Source organism: Pipistrellus hanaki (genome assembly GCF_964339955.1).
Source record: "Pipistrellus hanaki genome assembly, chromosome: 1".
In the NCBI taxonomy this organism is placed as follows: Eukaryota; Metazoa; Chordata; class Mammalia; order Chiroptera; family Vespertilionidae; genus Pipistrellus; species Pipistrellus hanaki.
The window spans coordinates 105,518,056-105,545,181 of NC_140503.1; the positions used below are offsets into that span (position 1 = coordinate 105,518,056).

General features: G+C 39.7%; 1 protein-coding gene across 1 annotated transcript in view; it reads right to left on the bottom strand.

Annotated features, from left to right (window-relative positions):
- THSD4 (thrombospondin type 1 domain containing 4) overlaps positions 1-27,126 on the bottom strand; it is a 691,206-nt gene that overhangs the window by 642,840 nt on the left and 21,240 nt on the right. The window contains exons 2-3 of the mRNA XM_084897723.1: positions 21,481-21,589; positions 9,791-9,860 (exon numbers count right to left, since the gene is read on the bottom strand). Coding sequence (XP_084753849.1) covers positions 9,791-9,860; positions 21,481-21,509 — 99 coding nt within the window. The 5' untranslated portion in view covers positions 21,510-21,589. The remainder of the gene's footprint in view (positions 1-9,790; positions 9,861-21,480; positions 21,590-27,126) is intronic.

Below are 27,126 nucleotides of genomic sequence, written 5' to 3' on the forward strand. Positions count from 1 at the left end.
TTCTTCATTATGAACTTTTACCATCTAACCAAACCATTACAAGTGCAGTGTATAGTGCCCAATTGGAAAGGTTAGCCCAAGCTTTAAGAGAAAAAGAACCCGCGCTGATTAATCGGAAGGGCGTAATTCTTCACCACAATAACGCACGACCGCATACTGCAAGAATCACTGCTGAAAAACTGCGCCAGTTGGAATGGGAAGTTCTCCCTCAACCTGCATATTCTCCTGATATTGCCCCTTCCGATTACCATTTGTTTCGTTCTTTGCAAAACTTTCTTCTTGGAAAAAAAATTTAATGAAGAATGCCTCAAAAATGCATTGACCGAATTTTTTGCATCAAAATCACAAGAATTTTACAACAGAGGGATTAAAATGCTTCCTGAGCGTTGGGCACAAGTAGTAGAAAACAACGGCAACTATATTGTTGATTCAATTTTGTTGTATTGTTTAAATAAATTCGATTTAAAAAAGTATTAGAAAACGACATTAATTATTACTAGACCTAATACATAAAGTGAATGAAGTACACTCATTGTAAATGTATGAGATTTTACACTTTTTAATGACTAACTGCTCCTCCCCTGTTAATTAAAAGCATAAATAACCACTACCTGGGTCAAGAATGTGCCCAACCTCCTGGATACCCATGTGGGTATTTATATCCAACCTCCCCACACACACAGGTACCCATTATTCTGATTTTATTTTTACTACAAACTAGCTTTGCCTCTTCTTGAACTAAATATAAATGGAATCATACTTCATAATTTAAGTACTTTTGTGTCTGTCATCTTATGGTCAGTGAGAAGAAATTCACTTAGTGAATGAATTCACATGAAATTCATTCAGTTGTTGCCTATATCAGGTGTATATTTTTAATAGCTTTAATGGGGCATAATGACATACAATAAATTGTACATACTTGATGGGTAAGATTTGGTAAGTTTTACTAGTATAATATGTCTTCAGCCAGGAAACCATCATCATCATCAAGATAATGTACATGTCCATCACCTCAAAAGGTTCTCTGTCCCCTTTGGTAATTCCCCTTCCTCCCCTCCACTTTATCCCCATCAAACACTGATATTCATTGTCATTAGAGCTTAGTTTCCATTTTCTAGAAGTTTATATAAACGGAATAACACAGTATGTCTACATTTTTATACATATAATTATTTTGAGATTCACCCATGTTGTAGCATGTATCAATAGTTCTTTTTTTAATTATTGAGTAGTATTTCTTTGTATAAATAAACCTCAGTTTATCCATTTACCTGTTGATGAACATTTGGGTTGTTTCCAGTTTATGGCAAATAAAGCTGCTATAAACATTCATGTACAAGTCTATGTATGGATATATATTTTATTTTCTCAGGTAAATACATATGATAGGCATATTTGTAACTTAATTTTAAAGAAACTTCCAACTCTTTTCCATTTTTATATTCCCTCCTGCACAGTATGAGAGAACCAAGGTCTCCACAAACAATCAACTCATTATGACCAGACTTTTAATTTTAACCATTCTAACAGGTATGTAGCTGTATATCTTTGTGCTTTTAATTTATATTTCCTTAATTACTAGTGTTGTTGAGCATCTTTTCATGAGCTTATTTGCCAACCAGGCATCTTCTTTGGTGAAGCATCATTTCAAATATTTTGCTTACTTTGTGTCAGGTTGTTTTTTCTTTATTATTGAGTTTTGAGAATTCCTTATAATATATTATGGATTCAGTCCTTTATCAAATATATGCTTTGTAAATGTTTTCTCTCAGTCTGTGGCTTGCCTCTTCATTTTCTTTAGTGTTCTAGAACAAAAGTTAGTAGTTTTGATAAAGTTCAGTTGGTCAATTTTTTCTTTTATGTATTATGACTTCAATGGTATATCTTTTATTTTTAATTTATTGATTTTTCACAGAGAGGAAGGGAGAGAAAGATAGAGAGCTAGAAACGTCGATGAGAGAGAAACATCAACCAGCTGCCTCTTGCACACCCCCTACCAGAGATGTGCCTGCAACCAAGGTACATGCCCTTGACCGGAATCGAACCTGAGACCTTTCAGTTCGCAGACCGACTCTCTACCACTGAGCATAACCGGTTTCGGCTTCAATGGTATATTTTTTAAAAAGTCTTTAGCTATTCCAAAGTTACCAGTAATTTCTCCTTTTGTTGTCTTCTAGAAGGCTTAAAGATGGAAGTTTTACACTTAGATCTATGATTACATTTTAGTTATTTTTTGTATATTGTATAGAGACGGACTGAAATTCATGCTTTGCATGTGGATATCCAATTGTCCAGCATTATTTGTTGAAAAGATTATTCTTTCTCCACTGACTTACCTTTGTCAAAAGCCAGATATCCATATATTTTCATATCTATTTCTAAACTCTATTCTGTTCCACTATCCATTCTTCTGCCTTTATAAAAATAATGTTATCTTCATTACTGTAGCTTTCTAATATAAATATTAGATAGCATAACTCTTGCAATTTTGTTCTTTTTGAATTTTTTAAAAATATTTTCTAGGTCCTCTACATTTTCATAAGAATTTTAATCACTTTGTCAGTTTTTGCAAAAAAAAAAATCTGCTGAAACTTTTTTTGGAATTGCACTAATCTTCAGATCATTTTGGGGAGAATGGTTTCTTAATAATATGGACTTTCTTGACTCATAAACATAATATATGTCTCCATTTGTTTAATTTAAGCCTTTAATTGTTCTCAACAATGTTTTGTAGTTATAAGTACATCGGTCTTTCACCTCTTTTATTAGATTTATCCCAACATATTTCATGCTTTTGCGAATTATATTCTTTTGAATTTAATTTTTCTATTGTTGACTGGCAGTATAGAAATACAATAGATTCTATGCATATTAATCTTATATCCAATAACTTAGCTAAATTCACTTACCCAGGTAGCCTTTTTTAAAGATTTCATCAGATTTTCTACAGACAGTTTTGCTGTCTGCAAATAAAGACAAGTTTACTCTTTCCTTTGCGATTAGATGCATTTTATTTTTTTCATTGCCTAATTGTACTGTTTAGAACTTCCAGAACTATCCTATATAATAAAGATGTAATATGCAAATGGTCGTTACACAGTGAAGCATAACAACAGACCAAGTCATGACCCGATCATGGATCAGCAGTAGAGTAGGGCAGGGAGCTACAAGAGGGTGGTGGAGATCTACAGAAGGGGGCAGGGCAGCAAGCTATGGGGGGTGGGGGCAAAGGGAGCTACAGGAGAATGGGGCAATGGGCAGAGAGCTACAGGAGGGCAGCAGCAAGCTACTGGCTACAAGTGGGCTGCAGAGAGCTACAGGAGGGGGAAGGGCAACAAGCTATGAGGGTGACGGGGGAGGGAGAAGGAGCTACAGGAGGACTGGACAGGGGGTGGAGAGCTACTGGAGGGTGGCAGCGAGCTACTGGAGAGCTACTGACACACAGATTCATGCGCAGAGCTACTACTAGTGCAGAATAATAAGTGATGAGAAAAGACACCAGTTCTTTTCCTGGTCTTAGAAGGTAAACATTGAGTCTTTCACCATAAAGTATGATTAGCTGTAGGTCTTGGGTATTCTTTTTTTCCTGCTTTGCTAAGATGTTGTATTAGGAATGAAAGTCAGATTTCGTCAAAATGTTTCTGTATTTAACGATATGATCATATGGTTTTCTTTTTTAAGTTGTTAAGATGAAATTGACTGATTCATTTTTAAATGTTAAACCAACCTTTATTTCTGGAATAAAGCCCACTTTTACATGATATATTACCACTTCCTATAATATTGGACTAAATTTACTAAATTTTTATGTAGACTTTTGTATCTATGTTTATGATGGGTAATCACCTATGAGTTTTCTTATATTTTTACTAGAGGCCCAGCACATGAAATCGTGCACAGGTAGGGTCCTTAGGCCTAGCCTGCAATCAGGCTCATTTTCTGCCCACTTGCCAGTCCCCAATCCCACCCCACTGCCCCCACCTTGCCAGCCTCGGGTCCCACCCCGCCTCTACCTCCAGTCACCTGGTTTCCCTCACCAGCACCCCACCTCATAGCAACTGGTTGAGCGGTTGTTGTGGTCATAACACTACGGTTGCTGGCCTTTTATTATATAGGATTTGGCTTTGATATGTCATCTGGTCCCATAGAATGAGTTGGAAAGTTTGCTTCCTCTTCAATTTTCCTGAAGAATTTGTGTAAAATTAGCATTATTTCTTCCTCAAATGTTTGTAAGAATTCAGCAGGGAAGCCATCATGATCTGGAGCTATCTTTGCAAGAAGACTTTTAACAACAAATTCCATTTTTTAAAATAAATATAGAAATACTTTGATTATCTACTTCTTCTTGAGTGAGCTTTGATGGTTTATAGTTTTCAAATAACTTGTCATTTTCAGCTAAGTTGATGAATTTATAAAGGTTTTAATAATATTTCCTTGTTATGCAGTTAATATCTACAGAATGTGTAGTGGTCACCATGCTGTCTCATGCTAGTTATAATCTGTATCTTCACTCTTTTTTTATTTTTTATCCTGATCTCTCTGGTTCAAGATTTATTCATTTTATTAATATCAAAGAACCATCTTATGATTTAAATGGTTTTCTCTAAAGTTATTTTTTTTCTATTTCTGCTTTGAACTTTCTTATTTCCTTTCTTCTTACTTTGAATCTAATTGCTCTTCATTTCCTAGTTGCTTATGGTAGAAGCTGGCCTCATTGATTTGAGAGTTGTTTTGTTTTTATAGGTATTTAGTTATATAAATTTCCCACTAAGTGGTGTTTTATTAACAACATCCCACAATTTCTAATATTTTGTGTTTTCAACTTCCCTGTCAGCAATTTCCCTTTCATTTCTTCTTTGACCCATGAATTATTTAGCAGTGTTATTTAATTTCCAAATATTTGGGAATTTTCCAGTTATCTTTCTGTTATTGATTTCTAATTTAATCACATTTTAATCATATTATTTAATTATACCTGTGTTATAAATCTCACAATACATTATAACTACGTTTATTTAAAGAGTCAGTCTTTAAAGCAGATTCAATATTTTAAACCTTACATATTTACCCACAGTTATTATTTCTGGTGCATTTCATCCTTTTTATAGATCCACATTTCCTTCTAATATCATTTCTTTCTTCCTAAAGAACCCCCTTAACAGTTCTTATGATAAACATATAATACAGCATTTGTATATCTTAAAATATCTTTCATTTATTTTTATTTCTAAAAGATATTTTTCTGTATATAGAATTTTAGGTTGACAATTTCATTGCTTCAGTATTTTGAAGATATTGCTTCACTTGCATAAATAATAGTAGGTAATGTGCTTTCATCCTTATCTGTGTTATTGTGTAACATGTATCTTTTTCTAGAAACTTAAAAAAAAAATTCTCTTTATCACTAGTTTTCAGAAATTTGATTAAGGGGTGACTAAGTGTATTTTTCTTCATATTTTTAGTGCTTGGATTTTATTGACATTCTTGGGTTTATAATTTCATGAAATTAGTAACATTTTTAACAATATTTTAAATATATATTTTATGGAATGCCCCCTTCCCCATTTCTTTGCTTTTGGTACTCAAGTTAACACTTGAAGTGGTCCCAGAGCTCATTGACGTTCTGTTCATCTTTTAAAACTATTTTTTTTTAATTCTTTGTTTCATTTTTGAAAGTTTCTAATGTTAAATCTTCAAGTTCACTTATCTTTTCTTCTGCACTATCTAATCTGCAATTATTCAGTCCTAGTATATATTTCATTTCAAACCGTGTCATTTTCATATTGAGAAGTTTGATGAGATTTTTTAAAAAATATTTTCTATTCCTCTAATATTTTGAATATATGGAATACCATTTTAATAACATTTAATATCTTAATTTTCAAATTCTAAATCTGTGTCAGTTCTGAGTTGGTGTCAATCAATTGATAATTCTCCCCATTGTGAAGAATAATGAGAATATTTTTCTGCTTTTGCACATGCCTGGTAATTTTTAATGAAATGTAAGACATGGTGAACTTTACCTTTTTAGATTCTGGATATGTTTATATTCCTATATTCATGAGCTTTGGGCTAAGATAGTTAAATTATTTAACAATAATTAGATCCTTCCCAGTAGGACTTTTAGGATTTGTTAGTTAGGTTGAAAACAATGCACAGTTTAGGGTTTTCATTATTCCCCCAATAACAAGGTGACATTTTCCTCTATATTCTCTCCATAGGCTCCTGGATTATGAGTTTTTAAAGTCTGAATGGTGGAAAAAGAGTTACTGTTTCCTTTAGTCTGTTAGGAGGTTCTTTCCTGGTCCCAGGCTATTTCCTCACATATGTGTGCTAACCAGTACTAAACTACATCCTTAAGGAGGACCCCTACAGACCTCTGCAGTCACCCCTCCAAGTGCTGGTGAGGATGAGGAGAAAAATTCACCCCTCCAACTTCTGGTGGGAATGCAGACTGGTGCAGCCACTGTAGAGAACAGTATGGAGTTTCCTCAAAAAACTAAAAATGGAACTCCCCTTTGACCCAGTAATCCTACTTCTAGGAATATATCCCAAGAAAATAGAAACACCAATCAGAAAGGATATATGCACCCCTATGTTCATAGCAGCACAATTCACCATAACTAAAATTTGGAAACAGCCTAAGTGCCCATCAGCAGAAGAGTGGCTTAAAAAACTTTGGTATATCTACACAATGGAATACTACACTGCTGTAAAAAGGAAAGAGCTTTTGTGGTTCGCAACAGCATGGATGAACATGGAGAGCATTATGCTAAGCGAAATAAGGCAGTCAGAGGAAGATAAATATCACATGATTTCACTCATTTGTGGAATACAATAAAAAACATAAACTAATTAACAAAAATAGATCCAGAGACAGAGAAGCATCGAACAGACCATCAAACCTCAGAGAAAGGCAGGGGAGGGGGGCAGGGGTAGAAAGAGATCAACCAAAGGATTTGTAGGCATGCATAGAAGCATAACCAATGAACAAAAACAGTAGGGGGATGAGGGCATGTGCTGGGGGTGGGAGTGGCCGAGGAGAGGTCAATGTGGGGAAAAGGAGACATTTTTAATACTTTAAACAATAAAGAATTAAATAAAAATATAAATAATAAATAAAGTTTAGATCCAAAGTCTCATTTAAATATAACCTAAATGAGTATGGATAAAACTGAAGGTATGATTCATCCTGTGGCAAACTGCTCTCCTGCTTAGAACCTGTGAGATCAAATATGTTACATGCTTCCAAAATACACTGGTGAACAGGCATAGGACATTCCCATCCAATAGGAGAAAGAGAGAAGTAGAAAGGAAAGAGAGGTTATAAGCAAGTTTAAAACCCAGCAGTGCAAATTCCATTAAACTTTAAAGCTCAAGAATAATCCTCTTTGACTTGATGCTATGCCATCCAGGCCACTAGGGCAGTGGTCCAGCCTGCAGCTTTGCTGGACAGAGGTTGGGGCCCCAAGGGCCCAGACTAGCCTGCCCCAACAGCTTTGAGCAGCCCTCTACCCACTGTTGCTCTCCAGGATTGGGGTCCTGAGACCACTTTATCCAGCCACTGGAGCAGCACCTGGGACAGCCCAGTTGCTCAGCATCCGAGTGCAGGGAGAGGAACCCACCAAGGGAGGTGGTGTAGAGATAAGCCAGGTCAAGAAGACATCAACAGCCCCTCCTTTTCATTTTCCTATTGTCTTGGACAATAGCTCCTGGCTTCTGTCAAGATGGCTTACTCTTCTCCTTATCAAATGGTCTCTCAGCAACACCCTTAGCGTCCTTTCCTGAACAGGCTTTCTCATTCTTTTCAAGATGAATAAACTGAGAATTCTCCAAATCATTAAGTCTGCTTACTCTCCAATTAACAATTCCATCTTTAAGTCATTTCTCTCTTCTCACATTTTACTACAAGCAGTCAAGAGAAACGAGGTCACTTTTTCAACACTTTCATTAGAAATTGCTTCAGCTAAATATGTAATTTCATCACTTACAAGTTCTACTTTCCACAAAATACAAACACAGTTCAGACAAGCTCTTTGCCACTTTATGACAAGCATGACCTTTCCTCCCGTTTCCAATAACATGTTGCTCATTTCCATCTGAGACGTCATCAGAATGACACCTTTCATATTTGCACCCACAGTCTGTTTGGATGAATCAAGTATTGTCTAAGAAGACAGGGACTTTCTCTAGAGTTTTCCTTTCGTTCTAAGCTCTCATTGGAATTGCCTTTAAAAGTCCACTCATGGCCATGCAAGCATTTCTGATATGTAACCTCAAAACTCTTCCAGCCTCTATCATTACCAGTTCTAAAAACAAGTACCATAGATTGGGTGCTTTATAAACAACACAATGTATTTCTCACAGTTCTTGGGGCTGGGAATCAGTGATCAGGGTGCCAGCATGGTGCCTTCTTCTGGGGTGCAGACTTCTCATTGTATCCTCTCATGGCAGAGCAAGCTAGCTCATAATTCTAATAAAGATGCTGATTCCATTTGCTCCCATGACATATTCACCTGGCCCGTGGGGATGGGGGTGGGGTTGTGTGTGAATTTCCAACATGATGTTTAGACCTTGGCTAGGTTTTCCATTCATTCAATCATTCAACAAGTATTTTATTGAGCAACTATAATATTACAGGAGCTGGGAATATGACAATAAGCAAGGTAGGGCAGATTCCACTTTCATGGAGCTGACATCTGAGTGGGGAATACAATACAATATAGGTTTATCTCTAGCCTAGAAAAACAAAGCTAAAACATAATACACAAACCTAAAAGGAATTAGACTAATCAGACAAGAATATTAAGAACTTCTCCCAGGAAGGGTCACCTCTAGGCAAACCTGTACACACTCTTTTCTCTGTTCCCTTCTCTCCTGGAGTTCCCCTGTGAAAACCCCATTTTAGGAAAGATTACAACCAACTCAGTCACACTTAGATCACACAACTCAGAAGTGCCAGTGTTGTTACAAGTAGACATGAGGTAGCAGAAAGGAAATCCACGGACCCTCTCGGAGCCATATCGTGCATCTACCTCTAAGGAAACATCCGTCACACACCTGTACGAGGCTGGGTTAGGCAACAGTGAATATTTCATTCACTATGAAACATACAGAGCCTGGAGGAAAGTGTGCTGGACACTGTCTGTTTATCCCTCCAGATGTCTGTGACCCTTCTCCACCCAGCTCTGTGGCCCAGGAAGCTGGCCTTCAAGGTCTGCATCAGGGTTTTTTGTCTTCTGTCTTTGGTTGGGTTCAGCTAAAGGGAGTCACCACAGGAGAAAAAGGGGAGGAGGAGAGAGAGGGCCAGGTCTCAATTTCCCTGTTCCCTCCCTGCCTGGCTGCTGGCTGGCAGTGGCTGTGTCCTCTATCAAAAATCATGGCTCCCTATTAGGGGTCCTTTTCTATAGCCACAACCACAGTCACCCCTTACCCCTGTGTGTGCCCTTAGAGCAGCGGTCGCCAACCTTTTGAACCTCAAGGACCACCGGTTGGCGACCGTTGCCCTAGAGGGCAAAGCTCCATGCTCAGGTATATAGTCTTCTCCCTGCCCTCTCTACTGCCCCATTCTAAGAAGCACAGGCTGCAAAGCCAGCACCACCCTCTGATCAGAGCTTCATTTTTAAGCTCCAAGGATTGAGGGGGGTTCAGAGGGCTGGTGAACATCCTATAAATGGTGCTTCTTTGCAAAATCAGCAGTGACTCACCAGCAAAACTCAGGGTGGTGACTAGTATGACGCCAGCCCCCTGTGAAGAGAAGAAAAGCCTCTGAATGGCCATGGCTTACCTTTCTGTGTTCAGTGGAAGGATGTGAGCAGATGAGCTGCAATCCAAACAGCAGCAGGTAACCCAGGACTCTGAGAAGGAAAAACAGCAACAGGCAGGACTGTGAGCATGTTCCAGGCAGCAACACCAGCAGAAGGCAGCTTTCCCATCTCATCATTGGAAGGGAGACACCAGTTCATCGCAAGGTCTGGGATGTGACCCAGTGAAGAGGCAAAGGGCAGCGGACTGTGGGCAGGGCTGTGGCACCGGACAGATCTGGGATCGAACCCAGCAATATCATTTACCAGCAGGGTTTCTAGGTCACTTAACCTCTTCGAGCCTCGTCTTCTTCCTTGTAAGATGGGGATAGCATGGAAGCTGGCCCCAGGGTTGAGGAGGACTGAATGTGATAAAATGCCATGTCTGACACAGTAAGTGCTAGTGCACGCTGGGTGCTTCCAGAGCTGGAGCCGGGCCAGGGGAGTTCTTCTCCCACACCCAGGCTGTCCTTGGAGCCTTTTCCTTGCCAGTCCTTGGTCCTTGGTGTCACATATGCTCCCCCTAGGTGGGATTAGCTGTGTTAAGCCCCACTATCACCAGCACTGATTAGGGCTTGTCATCAAATAAAGGGAAGGTGCAAAAATAGGTGCCAGCTGGCCCTGAAACAGAGGGTGTGCTGGGAGAGCGTGAGCTTTGGATTCAAACACATAGAGGCTAGAATCCCAACTCCGCCCTTCCCATCTGGGTGAAGCTGGGTCAGCTGTGCCTGTGCCTCTTTGTGTTCATCTTCTGTGCGGATCTTTGACACTGACTGAGGTGAAAACTCTCATACAGGCAGGCAGGCAGGCAGGCAGAGGAGATAAGTATTGTCAAGTAGTTAAATGCCCAAAGTCCCTTGATTTCAAACCAACAGCATTGTTTTAAGCATCCCTACAAAAGGCCTTTGGTCCTATTGAGCTGCCTTGAATCTTTTCTAGAGTTTAACCTTGAGGACAGAAGTCAAGCAACCCAGTGGTCCTCAACCACCTTACTGAGATATATATATATACATAGATAGATAGATAGAGATATAGAGATATAGATATATAGATATTATACATAGATAGATAGATAGATAGAGATATAGATATATCAATATATTGATATATCTATATCATATATCTATATCTATATCTATATCTATATCTATATCTATATCTATATCTATATCTATATCTATATATAAACAACAACAATTTTCTTGTCCAAGAAAATACACTGTGTGAAAGTGGAGATGAAGAAGGAAACCTGTCTGAATCTGGGCTTAGGACTTATGCAGTTAGAGGAGGCTCCTACCATCTCTAAGAATCCTAAACTCTACCCAAATCCCCATTTTGTATGTAAATGAGCCTGGCCCTAACAGACCACACAGCATGGATATGGACAAACTGGTTAGAGACTGTGCTGGGGCAGGAAGCAGAGTGAAGGGACATGCAACCAGGTGTTAAATGCATCCTTCCTGCTGTTGTCTTTGAGCTGCAACTAAGGCCCCAGCACAAGAACCAAGCGTACTCCATGCACACACATTCCAAAGGGAAGGGCTGATAGTCTATGAGGACTGAAAAAGGATGTGCACCTGCCCAAGATGTCTTCCAGCAAAGGGGCAGGGGTGTCTAAAGGAGTGGGTGTGCATATGGAGGTAGAAAAAAACAAAACAAAACAGCTTTTTTCTAATGATATCCTTACAGGATCCAATTTGTCCTGTAAACCAAGAAACATGTGCATCATGACTCAGGAGTCTATGTACTTTGATTATATGACCTTGGGCAAATCACCTCTGTGCCTCAGTTTCCTCATCTGTAAAATGGAAATAATATTGCCTGCCCTGCTGACCTCAAATAAGTGAATGTGCAAGAAAGCATATTATGAACCATGCCTACAAATCTGGATAATTTGTAACACATCCTGGCACTGTTACACATTTTTTTAAAAACATAGCTTGGTGTGGTTTTGTTTAAAAAAACAAACAAACAACAACAAAAAAAAACAGCAGCTCTATAAATGTGTTACAACCCAGGCCCTCAAAGTTTTTGGCAGACATCTATAATGTAACCAGAAGCAACTTTGCATAACTGCTCATCCCAGATTGCACTTCCAAAACTTTCAGGGCACTTGAGGCAAGAGAGGGCGTGAAAGACTGGAGGAGGAAGAGTCTAAGTTCTTCTCCGTCTCAGAGGAACTGTTCTCCAGGTTGCCTGGTCAACTGTACTCTCAGATATTCCGAAGCTTGTTCCCTCACCTTCAGGTGTCTTATGGAGATAAGACCCCTGGCCCTAAAACACAGCACTTCTCTCCCAGACCAGACAATACTTGTCTCCACAGCACTTATTATCCCACAGACAATGACTTTATTCACTTAAAGTACACCTCTGCCCACTGGAGTATAAGCTCCAGGAGAATCGAGAATTGTTTCATCTCTACTTTATCTCCAGCATTTAGCAGTGTCTACTATATAGTAAGAGCTCAATTCATTGAATTAATGAATGATGCTACATCATCTTGACAACCTTTGAAATGTTAAAATACGTGGAAATAGTGTGAATTGCCATATTAAAAAAATGTCCAAAGTAATTTGGGAAGCTTTTAAAAGCTCTCTCATGAAAATCTTATAAAAATCAGTTACATTTTTTAATTTCTATTAATATATGATGCCCAAAAATTCATTCTCATAGGATTGATGCAAGGTATGGCAGCAAAATGTTTGTTAGTGCTGCTTGTTACAAAAATGCAACATAGTAGTATTTAGATGTCCAAATGCTTCTTTTCTTCATCGAACTGGGCTAAAATGCATAGGGGTACCCAATAAAATTCATTCTGGAATAAAATCTTAGTTACTAAATGGGCTCTGCTCTGAATGGAATAGAAGAAATCCCCTCACTGAGGACATTATTCTTTGGCTGCAATAGCAACTCTAGCCATATATAACCCTAGGGGCCAGAAGAAATTCCACCAAGGGCCGTAAGTTTCCCACCCCTGCTCATAGACTCTGTTTCAGGATACCCCACCCTGCTCACACATACCTATCTAATTGGTAGTCTGTAGCTGTGCCCACACCTTTTCAACACACCAACAATCTAGCCCAAATCCTTGTTCCTCCTGATCCAATTTGAAATTAATGTTCAGGGAATGTGAGAGCATGTGTGTGTGTCTCTGTGCATGTGCAGCTCGTGTGTTATTTCACTTTGATAGTTTGCTTTGGCAACTGCTCCCAGTTTGCAACGTTTTGACAGACTGAAGGCTACCAGGGCCTTTGGCAAACAAATCAGTTTCCTCCGAGCAGTGGGGGAAGTCATATTCCTACCAAGACTTTCTGATTCACCCTGTAGGAGAATTCCACACCAATCAGAAAAGAAAGAAGGGAAAAAAAGAAGCCATCTCCCCAGTGTTGTTCTAGAGTTTACATACGCCATCATTTCATCTCCTCGTGTAGAAATGATTCTCATTGAAATTTGGTACAAGATTTGCATTATGGAACTGGGGCTCTGGACTTCTGCGTTTGCCTTGGCTCACCTGCCCACACCCATTCCACAGTCCTCAGCCCCAGGGAGGTGGGTCATGCCACAGCCCATGAGGTAGGTCATGCCACCTCAATTCCTTCCACTCCACTTGAGCATGTCAAGTCACAAAACAAGGAACACAGAAAAAAATCTTAACTTCTTTTCTTCTTTAGTTAATACAACCCAAGAAATATTTGGGGAGCAACTTGATCACTAACAAAAGTATACCAACCTAAACAAATGAGAGCCAAAATCTTAACACTGACATGAAATCTATACATACTGCACTCTGGAGATTAAAAAAGTTTGGTAAGCATGCATTTTACATCCTCAGCTCAATCATGTGCCTTCCTCAAACAGCAGTTAAGAGTAAAAAAAAAAAAAGCAATGATATTGGTTAACGATACTTGATGGTTACCACCAATGTCAATTCTTACAAGTAGTATTATTTTATTTAATCTACTACCATCCCATCAGGTACTTTCATTATACCCATTTTGTAGGTGAGGAAATTGAGGCACAGAGAAGCTACATCATTTACTGAAGGGAAAAGCCTAATTCCCATGCCAGCAGTCAGATCCTTGGCCTGGAGCTTTATCCACTATGCTCTAGGCTAGGGCCTCATTAGGAAACAACACATTTTAAACCAAGTATTCGCATTTGAGCACATCAATTTTCTTCCCCAGTCTTATAAGACTGTGGCTTCACACATCTTGTTTTACTTTCTGTCACTGCTTGCAAAAATAATCAGAAAATGAGTGAATGCAATAAAATCTCGTTTATCCAGCCTCCTAGAGAACATTAGAAGTTTTAAAACAATTGAAACTAACAATTTAAACTTCAACCTTGAACGAAAAATCATTCTATTTATTCCCTCTGCTTTCTCATACAACATATGCTAAGCTTAAGTAACCTTTTTTAGATGGGTGACCAGTGTGCATATCTACCAACCTGTGTAGCCTAAGGTTGTGGCCTTGGAGCAGAAAGGTTGAGAGCCTTTGCAGTTACCTCCCTGCTGTCAAGCATTGCCTCCTGGACTGTGGATGAGCCTGTGTACTCCTAATCATCTCTTTTCAGGTTGGCCTTGGAATCCTTTAGACAACCAAGTATTAGCCAAACCAAGACCATACAGACTCTGGAGAAATACCTGCCTGGCTTTTGGGAGGTAAATACTTCAATTTTAAACCATGTACTTTGGGACACCTATTCTGCATATTGGTTTTTATTGCTTATTTCCAGCTTATCCATTCTTGCAGCCATTTCTGTTTTCTGGACCAGGCAGGGCCCCTGGAAAAGTAAGGTGTTCTGTCCCGCATAGCTTTTCTGGGCATAACATCCTTTGGTAAATTTCCCTGCTCTCGAGAAAACATTTCTGATACATCTTTGCAGCTAGCAGAGCACTCAGCAGAGTCTGCACTCAGGAATAATAAATAGCAAGTGAATCAAAGAATGGCAGGGTAGAATGAAGAGGGGAGAAAGAGAGAGGAGGTATCAACCACTAAAGAAATGAAAGTGCTGCTGTGGCAGACACTTTTCATCAACAAAATGTTTTCTTTCTAAGTGCATCCAGAATTCTGTCATAGAAGAACTGGGAAAAGGAACACAATCCTAACAGGAGGATTTCTATAAGTTGGACTCATTGGTCCTCATCCCAGGAGGTCAGTGTAAACTGAGGTCTACAAATCTGCTTGGATATGTAAGGAATAGGTAGCCCAATGATCACACCTTTACTCCATTGAACCCTTTTGGTACAGAATGTTCTAACAAATCCCACAGTCAAGTATTAAGTGATGAGAACATGGGCCAGGTCAAGGGCTGTGCCAAGCATAACAAAAAATTAATACTGTCCAAATCCCTGCCATCGTTTTACAGGAAGGGGTTTGCCAGGGCAGTCTCCCAAAAAACAACTTTATTTACTCCTGGCCTCCATGCCTACCATTCAGATGGCTTCTACTTGGCTTTCCAGAACACATTCCAGCAGGTCCTTGCTGATACACTTGTGTTCGTCTGCTCTCACCAGATGACTTGTGTTTATAGAGCATTTATCATGGTCCTATAACTGTTTATGCCAGTTGCTTTGTGATTACATAAAATATTCAAATAACACACAGACCCATGAAATAGAGTGCAAAAATTAAGAGAAGTTGTTAGTTGTTTCTACAAAATGAAGCTGAATGCTTTGTAAAGATGCATTAAAGGAAAGTAGCCAAGAAAAAAAAACTACTGGCAAATTGGGTGTAGATGAGACAACTATAAATGATTAGGGGAAGAATAATAAAACTTTAGAATCATTCTGTACTCAGATTGCTTTGCAAATGTCTTTAAATTTTCACTCCACTTTAAAGAAACCCAAATGTTTAGATAATGCTTATGGGTATGGTTTGTGCAGGAGAGACAATCAGGGGTTCATGTTCAAAGAAAAGTCATCACATACAAAAACTGGTGATTGAATGCACATGTGTTTTAAGTAAAAAATAAATGGTTAAAGGTGTGTGTGTGCATAATTTGTATTATTTTCTGCTTTAACCTATTTTATAATTAATGATCCTGGTCAGAAAAGAAAAATTTTCTATTTTACTCCTTTTACATAAAAGATAATTATTAATTTATTCATTTATATTCAACAAATATTTATTAAGCATCAACTGGGCAGCAGTTTAGATGTGGACTACACCAACTGTCCCTGCCTATTAACACCATGAGGTTAAATATGTATGACCCTCCTCTTCTCCCTTCTCACCCTCCCCCTCCTCTTCTTTCTCATCTTCTTCATTCCCTTCCTCTCCTCCTCCCATTCCTTGGTCACTGGCATAAGGACACTGAATGACGCCATGGTCCTTCCCAATTCTCACATACTAGGGGCCCAGTACATGAATTTGTGCACATTGCAAGGAACTGTGGACCTTCAGGTTGCAGTGGGCAAAGGGGTGTGTCTCAGTCCATGCTCTGCACCCTCATATGGCCCCTCCCACTGCAGGCCCCCGTCTTCTGTCTGCAGGCAGTCCTGCTCCTACCGCCACCACTCCCATGTGCTGACAGCGCTGGCCCTACTCGCACCTGGTGATGACATGGAGCGATTGGGACCAGGCGCCTGCAGTGGGTACAAGAGGTGGCTGCTGGCCATGATTGCCCCTCAGGAGCAGGGGGAGGTGGAGTTGCCCTGAGGGGTGATCCGGGCCAGCAGCCCCGCTCAAACTCACTGACTGCACTGAGCAATCGGGGCCAGCGCTGGGTGCTGGCAGCAGGTGCAAATGGTGGCTCCAACACCAGCAGCGGGTGCGAACTGATGGGCTCTAGCAGCAGGCGCAAGTGCCAGACAGGACTGCGGCACACAGGAGCAAAGAATTTTCAGTAACCACCAGAAGTTCGCCCCAATGACAGCAACTGGTACCCTGCCTTGGTCTGGCGCCCCAGCTCACCTGCTCCACCATCCCGCCACAGCCAACGAAGTCCACTATATTCTGCACTCTGCCACCTGCTGCCACACCCCTCATGTTTCATGTGCGCCCCCTGATGGTCAGCACATGTCATAGCCACCAGTTGTTATTATTGTAGATTGTTCTACTGTATGGTCTATTTGCATATTAGGGTTTTTAATATATATATATATTTCTTTACCACTGAGGGGAATCTCAGTTCTCACGTTGAGTCACACCTCAAATATCACTATTTTGGGCGTTCTCTTTGTCACACATACAAACACACTTTCTTTACCCACTTTCTTCCTTTCTGTATTCAGGATCTTTTTCAGTTGCCTGAAGAACATCACCCACCTTTCTCTTTCTCATTTCCTCAATCTCTTTTAGTTGTATTTCTAAGCAAAGTAGCTGACAGGCATTACAATAATATTACTCACTGAAATGTATATCAAGGAAAAGAAAAGCCTTTAAGTTTCAGAAAACTAAAAACAGACACTTGACCTAGGGCCATCAATCTGTACACTTAAAATGATCCAGAACTCCCCATAAAAATCTATAAAAATCACCATCTAACTCTGTAATCTTTCTAATTATGTCTGCATTTCTTCAAAAAACTACCATTCAAAATAAGAATCACTGAATCAACTTTATTTCCTGACAATTTAACAATCATTTGGCATTTTCATAGTTTTTTTTTCTTCTTCTGTGTTTTCATTTCAAACATAAAATATATCAATCACACTAAAGCACTCCACCAGGTAAAGCAAGAGTCCCGAACAAGCAGACTGGCTTTAACTGACCCAGCTCGCTGCCCATGGTAGGCAGTCACCATCGCTTGTCGCAGAACTTCTGGGGAGAAACTGTTTCCTTCAATTCAGTCACTGAACAAGCACATAGGATGTAGCTGTGCATACAAAGAACAAGGTGCACAATTTGGAGCACGTCTTCAGAAATATAAACACTTCTCATCTCTTATTACCTCTTCCTCTCTAACTTGGAACAGATTAAGGAACATTTTTTTAATCTAACCTTGACCAACTTTTGGTCCAAAAGGATTTTACTTACCCTACATTTTGCATGGCATCCAGATCTGGTCCAAGGTTCAGTGACAGCCCACTAACCAGTTCCATTAACAATTTAAATCTTACATTTCTTTTGCTACTGGGTTTCACTGTGATTCTTTTTCATTACTACAGACTCTGAGTGAGAAGTAGGGACAGAAAAACCCTGAGTGCTTGCTACATTAGTACTCAGGACTTACCTGTCTCTTTTAATCAGGAAGAAGCTGACTTTATGCTTTTCTGTGACTTGGCCAAAACTGAGCAGGGATTTTTAAACTAAATCTCTATATATCAGAATTGTGAATCCCTTTAAATGTTTTTTTTTTTTTTCCTCTGAGGGATTTTCTTGGCAGCTAACTTCTAATTTTGACCTGTTTTCTCTATAGGCAGAGAAATCCACCAGCTTCTCCAATGGATCTTTACCCATTTGGTTGCCTTGATAAATATTAAAAAGGCCTAAATATGTGTTTTTCATCTACCATTTTTGACCTCTTATTCTTAAAGTAACCATAGCCCTTTTCCCCCAGAATATTTTGAGAAGTATTTAAACAAAAGACACTCTACGTTTGTTTTTTGTTGGGTGTGGAGGGTTGTGTGCTGTCTGTCCATCACCCAACACCGTCCATCCCAGTTTACATGGATCTAGAGTAGTGGTTCTCAACCTTCCTAATGCCATGACCCTTTAATGCAGTTCCTCATGTTGTGGTGACCCCAACCATAAAATTATTTTTGTTGCAAATTCATAACTGTAATTTTGCTACTGTCATGAATTGTAATGTAAATATTGGTGTTTTCCTATGGTCTTAGGCTCTACAGCAGCAGTTCTCAACCTGTGTCGCAACCCACAGGTTGAGAACCGGTAGCAGGGTTGCCTAAGACCATCCAGATACCATTGCTGACATGTACACATAAGTAACTATTTGACATTGAAACTGGGTCCCAGAACTGTTGGACACTGAAATTGGAACTCAAACGTTTTTATTATTATGTTTATTTCTAGTCTGCAGTTGCAAGATTTTTCAAAGAAAAGAAATGGGGGGGAAATAGTTATAGAGATAAAGAACTATAGTGGGAAGGCAAGGGAGGTTGGGGGGCGGTTGGGGAGGCTGTAAGAGATCAACCGAAGGACTTGTATGCATGCATACAAACATAATCAATGGATACAAGACACGGAGGGGGGGGGGAGTGAAGGTATATGTGGGGGGGGGTTTAAAGGGGGGGAGGAAAGGAGACATATGTACTACTATTTGCAATCCTTCAAACAATAAGAGAGAGAGAGAGAGAGAGAAAGAGAGAGAGAGAGAAAGAGAGAAAGAAAGAAAGAAAGAAAGAAAGAAAGAAAGAAAGAAAGAAAGAAAGAAAGAAAGAAATGAAGAGTTGCCTTTCTCACAAGCTCCTTGAAAAATTTTCCTGAATTGTATTTAGTGCCTACTAATTTACAATGCAGCATTTTCACTTTTGTGCTAGCAATGTACATTGAATATATTTGGGTATATGTTATTATGTTTGTTTATGCTGCAAAATAAAGTTTATAAGAGAAAAAAAAAGAAAAATTATTTGCAAAAGGAGATTTTTCCCAAGTAAAGCCCTTCCTGTGTAGCCTGGTGGCCACAATTGTATAGGTCCTCAGTACTTTTAAGGGCTTTTCTGGTAACAGCCAGATTTTACACTTTTTTACCACATGGTGAGCCCAGTGTTGGTCACCTGCTGCTCTTTTCAATCCAGTTTAGTATGTGACCGTGACATCCACTTCTCTGTGCCCACTTAGATACTATTATATATTCAACGAGGCTGAGATCCCCATGTGGCCTGTGTTTTACATCAGTGTGATGGAGCTTCCACCAAATGCATGTATAGTGCATATCTTCATATATCTTTTAAATTATTTTTTAAACTATTGCTTAAAAATACACATATGCAAAATTAAATTAAATGCCAAAAATTAACCCTGCAGAGACCATAAAACTTGAACTTGGGCTGCCCTGTTAATGGCTGGATTTTGCAGAGGCCTCTAACTGTTTCTGACATACATGTGAATATCATTGATGAAGAAAGTTATAGCTCTGCATAGGTCTTTGAACTTTAGGCTTGCACATGTCTATTCATGTAATTATACAAGCAACTATAGACTACAGTGCACACACACGCAGTACTGCACTCAATTAAATACCAGGCCTGGGCCTAAGAGCACCTGCCAGGCAAATGCTCAAGCACTGGTTGGGCAATCGTATGTGGCACCATCATAATAACATATTATAAACCATTTTACTTTTTTGTAGTCCCTCCACAATAATGAATAGTTATGGGGGTGTTACACAATATCCTTTGTGATTCAACTTTGAAACAGAAGGTTCTTCCTTCCCATCTTTCTAGATTCTGAATCAATTAATCTAAAGAATATCCTAAAATTGCAAGATGAGTTTTAGCAAAAGAAAAAAAAAATGTTACTAATTGCAATTATTTACCTGTATGGATCATGATTTCCTTAACACTATGCAGCTAAAACAAGTGTAAAATCAAACAGGTGATGCGGCTGATGTACTAGCTATCAGCCATAAATCCTGAGTTCAAATTTTGGTGTTTACCAAAACAGACTCAATGACCTCATAATGTGTAATTATTACAAAAAGTTGAACTGGAAAATAAATTTATTTTTCTTTTTTTTTTTAATCCTCACCCAAGGATCTGTTTTATCATTGATTTGAGAGAGAGAGAGAGAGAGAGAGAGAGAGAGAGAGAGAGAGAGAGAGAGAGAAACATTGGTATGAGAGAGAAACATCTATCTGTTGCCTCCTGTATGTACCCTACCAGGGATGGAACATGCAACCTGGGTATGTGCCCTGAGCAGGAATCAAACCTCAACCTTTTGGAGTATGGAATGACACCCAATAACAATGAGCCACACTGACCAGGGCTAAAATAAATTTATCTTAATGAACTAGTGCCATTGGTTACTTTATATACTGAGACTAGAGGCCCCATGCACAAAATTTGTGCACGGGGGTGGGGTATGCCCCTCAGTGGGGCTTGCCCCCTCTCCAATCTGGGATCCCTCTCACAATCCGGGACTGATGATTCCTAACCTGCCTGCCTGCCTCTCTTATTGCCCCTAACCACTCCCCTGCTGGCCTGGTCGCCCCCAACTGCTCTCCCCTGCAGGCCTGGTTGCCCACAACTTCCCTCCCCTACTTGCCTGATCATCCACAACTGCCCTTCCCTGCTATCCATCTTGTGATGGCCATCTTTGTGGTGGCCATTTTGTGGCAGCCATCTCTTTGGCAGCCATTTTTAGGTGGCCATCTTGCAATGACATCCCACAAGGGTGTCGTGCGAAGGTGTGACACCTCCTAGGCTTTTATTACAAAGAATTTTACATAAAGTTTTGATTAAAGAATTTTTAAAAAGGTCTATTAGCTTAAAGTTTGAAAATAACCTCAATAACAGGAACTACAATTCCTGAGCACAGAGCTCTTTTTCTGACTCTGCACTAAAGGAATGTGACACAGAGGTTGAGGACTCTGAGCACTGGTTTCTGTTCTGCAAATTAGAGATTCTAGTGTTTGTTCCACTTATCTAGCATGGTTGATATTAGGATCAGATTTTTTAAAGTACAGGTAAAAGTCATAGATGTTTTGAGCAGATTTTGACTTAATTGATCTGGTTCCTTATTCTCTTTTTAAAAGGTTCTCCACTTACCTGAGAAACCCCATAAAATTGGAAACCATGATGCCAGGGTCCAGGGAAAAAGCAAGGCCTCTTGGGAGATGTTGCCAATTTTCTGCAGGTGGGAGTGGTATTCAAACTCCTATGGAAGGAACAATAATGCTATTTTTAGCATGGTGCTTAGGAAAATTCTTCAGGCTACAATTCTGCAAGTAAGCCAATGAAACCAGAAGTGATCAATGGAAGACATGAGAACACAAATTCCACTGACCAGTTATCATTACCAGATTTCCCAGTTGAAGTTTAATTGTGTATTAATATGAGGTACCATACTTGCAGGACATTCAGCACAGTGACTAATACACACAAGATGTCCAATAAATACCTATCAATGATGATCTCTGAGGACTCCGAGAAAGAAGATATCTACTAAGAAAAGCTCCCGGTGGCTAACTTGGATCAAATTAAAAACCAAATAAACAAACAACAAAACAGAACCTAGTAGCCATTTCTACACAGGAGCCTCTTATGCAAATTGCACTTCATGGCGAAGCCTGCATTGTGTTTCTGCCATCTGAGCCAGCCCTTGATGAAAGAATTCCTGGACTCTAATTTCAGCCAATAGGACTGAGGCTTTCCCCATTCAATCAGAGATATGCAGATTCAACAAACCAGAAAAGCTCTATTCTGACCAAGCAGGATAGAGCCTTTTGGACCAATCAAACTGAGGATTTGGAGGCTTCATTTGCCTGAGAACAGACCAATCAGGGTCCAGGAGCTAGGATTTCTGTTGTATAAGCCAGCTCCCCTCTGGCTCTGGAAGCACACTTCCCTTTCCACCCAAGACTGAAAATTGCATTTCCCTGGCTGAGCTGAACCACCAAAGATGTCTCACTGGAACAGAGTGGAGCAGAGCATAGCACTGCAAAGCAGACAAGAATGGAGCATAGCAGACCAGAAGGAGACGAGCAGATGTCTAGCCAGACAGAGGACTGGCCCCAGAGCTGCTCATAGCCCTGCTGTTCTCACAGCCATATTGTATCACAATGGTGCTGTTGTGTACTGAAAAATAGTTTCCTTCTTCATTGCATTCATAATTGGGGATTCCTATTGGCAGTGATTGGCACTAACAACCATCAGTGGACAACACAGACTAAACTCATAGCCAAACTGGCATTAGGCAAGCCTGCATTGGAAATTTAGCCACATCTGTTGAAAGCTACTTAACCACAGGGAAGTCATTTTGCCTCTGTGTTTTGGTTTCCCTAATGCACAACTGCCCTTCTTATGCTCCTGGATGTAATTGTTTCCTTTGAGTGAGAGGTGGATAGCAAGGGGTGGGGCTGTGGTTGAGGATGGGGCTGGGACCAGAGTTAACCTCAGAAGTGGGTAAAAATACTAACAACACAAAGAAATGACATACTGACACATGCTCCAACAAAGATGAACCTTGAAAATATTATCCTAAATAAAAGAAGCAAGCCACAAAGATCATATATTGTATCATTCCATTCATAACAATTGTCCAGAATAAGCATATCTATAGAGACAGAAAGTACATTAGCGGTTGCCACCATCTGGTGGTTGGATGGGGCTCATGGGAGGGTACAATGTTTCCTCTTGGGATGACAAAAATGTTTTAATATTAGATTGTGGTGATGGCTGCACAGCCCTGTGAATATACTAAAAACCACTGAATTATACACTTTTAAATTGGTGAAGTACGGTATATGAATTATAACTTAATGAAACTTTCAAAACACTGCTTAAAAACTACTTCAAGTAATTGTGAGAATTAAGTGAGTGGACATTGGCCCAGTGCCTGACACAGAGTTATACTCAATAAAAAGTAGCTCTGATGATACTCATGCAAGAAGAGGTGAAGCAACACTTAAAATGTGTTATCATAGTAAAATCAGGAAGCTAACACTCCTTCCCCTACTTTATTTAGAATCCTTCACTAAACGGAATTTCTACATTCCAAGTGATCCAACACTTTCAAACTTTATGAAAAGCCTCAGAAAGCCCAGGATGGGAGGTTTGGTTGAAATGTGATGGGTGTTGGGAAGTAAAATCATGGCCAGCCTCCTATCCTCCTGTACCTTTTTTTCAGAGAAAGACAAATAAATGAACAAGATTTCTAGGTGTGCCAAGGGGTCCCCTCTAATAAAGCAAGAGTTTTGCAAAATCACTCATTTCCAAATTCTTCCTAGGACTTTACATTTCCTTCTCACAAGAAAGGGAAGATGGGAAGGTAAGTTATGAGCACTTAAGAAAAGACAGCTATGAGACCAGAAAATTCCATTTACAAGAGAAAATAATCAAGATTTTAAAAGTGACCATCAGTTTTTTCTGAGGGTTAGTAAGAAAGTAGAGCCTCTTAACCATAATCACCCCTAATTAGCCATCAGCAACTCATGAAATTACTCATGGTAATGAAGACCCTTAAATTATTGGGTTTCAGCCAGAAATTGAGATCCACCAGGAAGAAAGCCAACAAGTGCAAAATGGAACAGTTAGAACTTCTCTGAATCCGGTCTTGCTCTTGGCTGGGGAGCATGTATGTGCAAAGATAGGATTTAACTTGGGAGTCAGATGAAATCTTTGTCACCCTCCTGATGACAATCAACTAATAGTAATTATTTACTCAGTATGTGGAGTCCCCAGGTCCTTGCCAAGGGATTCAAGAGAAGAATGAGTCAATGCAGGGTCTCACTTTACAATATAGCTTAGGTGGGTGAGATTTAGGGACTGGAATTATCTGGGGGAAAAGATGATGTTATTCAGAATAGCATAGGATAAATGTTGTTATATGGAGACCTTGAATACTAATCAAACTAATTCAACACAAAGAGACTCACTGTAGAGGGCTGGTGGGGCATCAGCAAGGATGGTGGGACTTAAGATGAGCCCTTAGCCTATGCAGGTTACCAGTGAATAACTTAGAGCAGCTGGTAAGTGTTCACACTGCAATCGAAAAACCTGGGTCTGATACCAGCATATTAACCTAGTGACCTTTTGGCAATTAACCGTTTGTCTTTCAATTTTTTCATATGTAAAATGGAGATACTGTTTGGAACTACTTCATAGAGTTGCTGTATTAATTATTTTTTGAGACTGCATCACACACACGCACACACAAACACACACACACACACACAAACACGGGGGGGGGGGGGGAGAGAGAGAGAGAGAGAGCGAGCGCGCGCAGGAATAGTCCCTGCCTTCAAGGAATTTATAATCTACATACTAGGGGGCTATATACTTTAAACAAACTTAAATATAATAAGTTTAAAAATGAAATTGTGATAAGAGCCATGAAAAAAGGTCCAAGAGCCTCAGAAAGTATACTGGGCAATGAAGGAAGTAACCTTCATCCTGGGGCAAGGAGGAGACAGGTGAGGGGACCAGGGGAAGTCCAGCGAAAGAGGATCTGAAGTGTAAACTCCTGTGATGACTGGGAGGAAGATGGAGCCCCGGTGGTGGGAACTTGGCAATCAAAGGAGAATGTGGGAAGAGTTGATCCCATATTTACCAGACTATGGTAAATAAATGGTTGAGGGGACAAGGAAAAGAGAGGTGTCAAAGATGACTACCTCCACATTTCTGGAGGAGGGAGGCAGCCAAAGGAGGTGCTAGCAGAGCTTTTTGGTTTTGACAGGAAAGAAAGGGCAATGTTAAGGATAGAGGATGTGATAAAAAGCAATGTTTCCCAAATCTGACAAGAAGACAACCAGAACATCTGAAATTACCAAAACAATTTGAAAACTGATTTAGAACTGCTGCTGAAGCCTTCAGATATTTGCTGATAATAAAATGAAGCTATTATGGGTAACATGTCATTATGAAATATGGTCTCTTTCATCTTTAGCTCATCCTTTTAAAATTTATGTTTTGGTGTTGTTTGTTTGTTTTTGTTTTTTGGGGGCATTTTTTATAAAATAAATCTTTATTGTTCAGATTATTATTTTCTTCCCATAGCTCCGCTCCACCAGGTTCCCACCCCACCTTCTGCCTTCACTCCCCTCCACCCCCCACACTGTCCTCATCTATAGGTGTACAATTTTTGTCCAGTCTCTTCCCACACCCCCCACACCCCTTTCCTCCTGAGAATTGTCAATCTTTCTATGCCCCTGATTCTATTATATCCACCATTTATTCTATTCATCAGACTTTTTATTCACTTGATTTTTAGATTCACTTGTTGATAGATATGTACTTGTTGTTCATAATTTTTATCTTTACCTTTTTCTTCTTCTTCCTCTTCTTAAAGAATACCCTTCAGGATTTCATATAATACTGGTTTGGCAGTGATAAATTCCTTTAGCTTTTTATCTGTAAAGTTCTTTATCTGACCTTCAATTCTGAATGATAGCTTTACTGGGTAGAGTAATCTAGGTTGTAGGTTCTTGCTGTTCATCACTTTGAATATTTCTTGCCACTCCCTTCTGGCCTGCATAGTAGTTTGTGCTGAGAAATCAGCTGACAATCATATGGGTACTCCCTTGTAGGAAACTGTTTTTCTCTTGCTGCTTTTAAAATTCTCTGTTTTTGTCTTTTGCTCTTGGCATTTTGATTATGATGTGTCTTGGTGTGGTCCTCTTTGGATTCCTTTTGTTTGGGGTTCTGTACGCTTCCTGGACTTGTAAGTCTATTTCTTTCACCAGGTAGGGAAAGTTTTCTGTCATTATTTCTTCTAATAGGTTTTCAGTATCTTGCTCTCTCTCTTCTTCTGGCACCCCCATAATTCTTATGTTGGTATGCTTGAAGTTATCCCAGAGGCTCCTTACACTATCTTCAAATTTTGGGGTTCCTTTTTCTTTTTGCTTTTCCAGTTGGGTGTTTTTTGCTTCATATTTCAAAATTTTAACTTGATTCTTGCAATCCTCTAGTCTGCAATTGGATCTCTGTATATTATTCTTTATTTCAGTCAGTGTATGCTAGTTGGTCCTTTTTCATATTCTTGAGGGTCTTGATAAATTTCTCAGAGGTTTCTAGAAGACTCTTGAAAAACCTTATAACCGTGGTTTCGAACTCTATATCCAGTCATTGGTTTTCCTCCATTTCTTTCATTTGTGATCTGTTCCTTTGCCTCCACATTTTGGCTGCTTCCCTGTGTTGATAGAGTGGCTTTGTGTGGTAGGGCCCAGTTACTCAGTCTCCCCAATTACCTGAGGTGAACACTCTTGGTGCATCCCTTTGTGGGCTGTGTGCACAGTCTTGTAGTTTAAACCTTGATTATTGTTGATATCATTGGGAGGAATTGACTTCCAGGCCAATTTGCTATGAGAATAAGCTGTGTGGGAGAACTTCTATGCTGAAGACACCCTTATGGAGCAAGACTTGCTTCAGTGGGTCTTTGGTGTTCACTGAATTTGCCTCTTGAGTGTATCCCTTATGGATCTGAGGAGTTGTAATCTGAATGTTCCTGTCTGACCACTGGGTGCACTGGCTCTTTGGATCTCAAAGGAGGTGCAAATTTAGCCTCTGCCTGAGGCCACCCAGCAGGAGCTACAGATTCCTCTTTTTTGTTTGGGGTTTGGAGGTGCCCAGATGTGGCCCAGCTGTGAAGCAAGGAAAGCTGCTGTGGGGCCTTGAGCCTTATTTTCAATGTTTTATGGCTTTCTGACCCAGCTGCAGTTTGTTAGGCAATTTTAGATTACAAAGGGCTAGGCTATT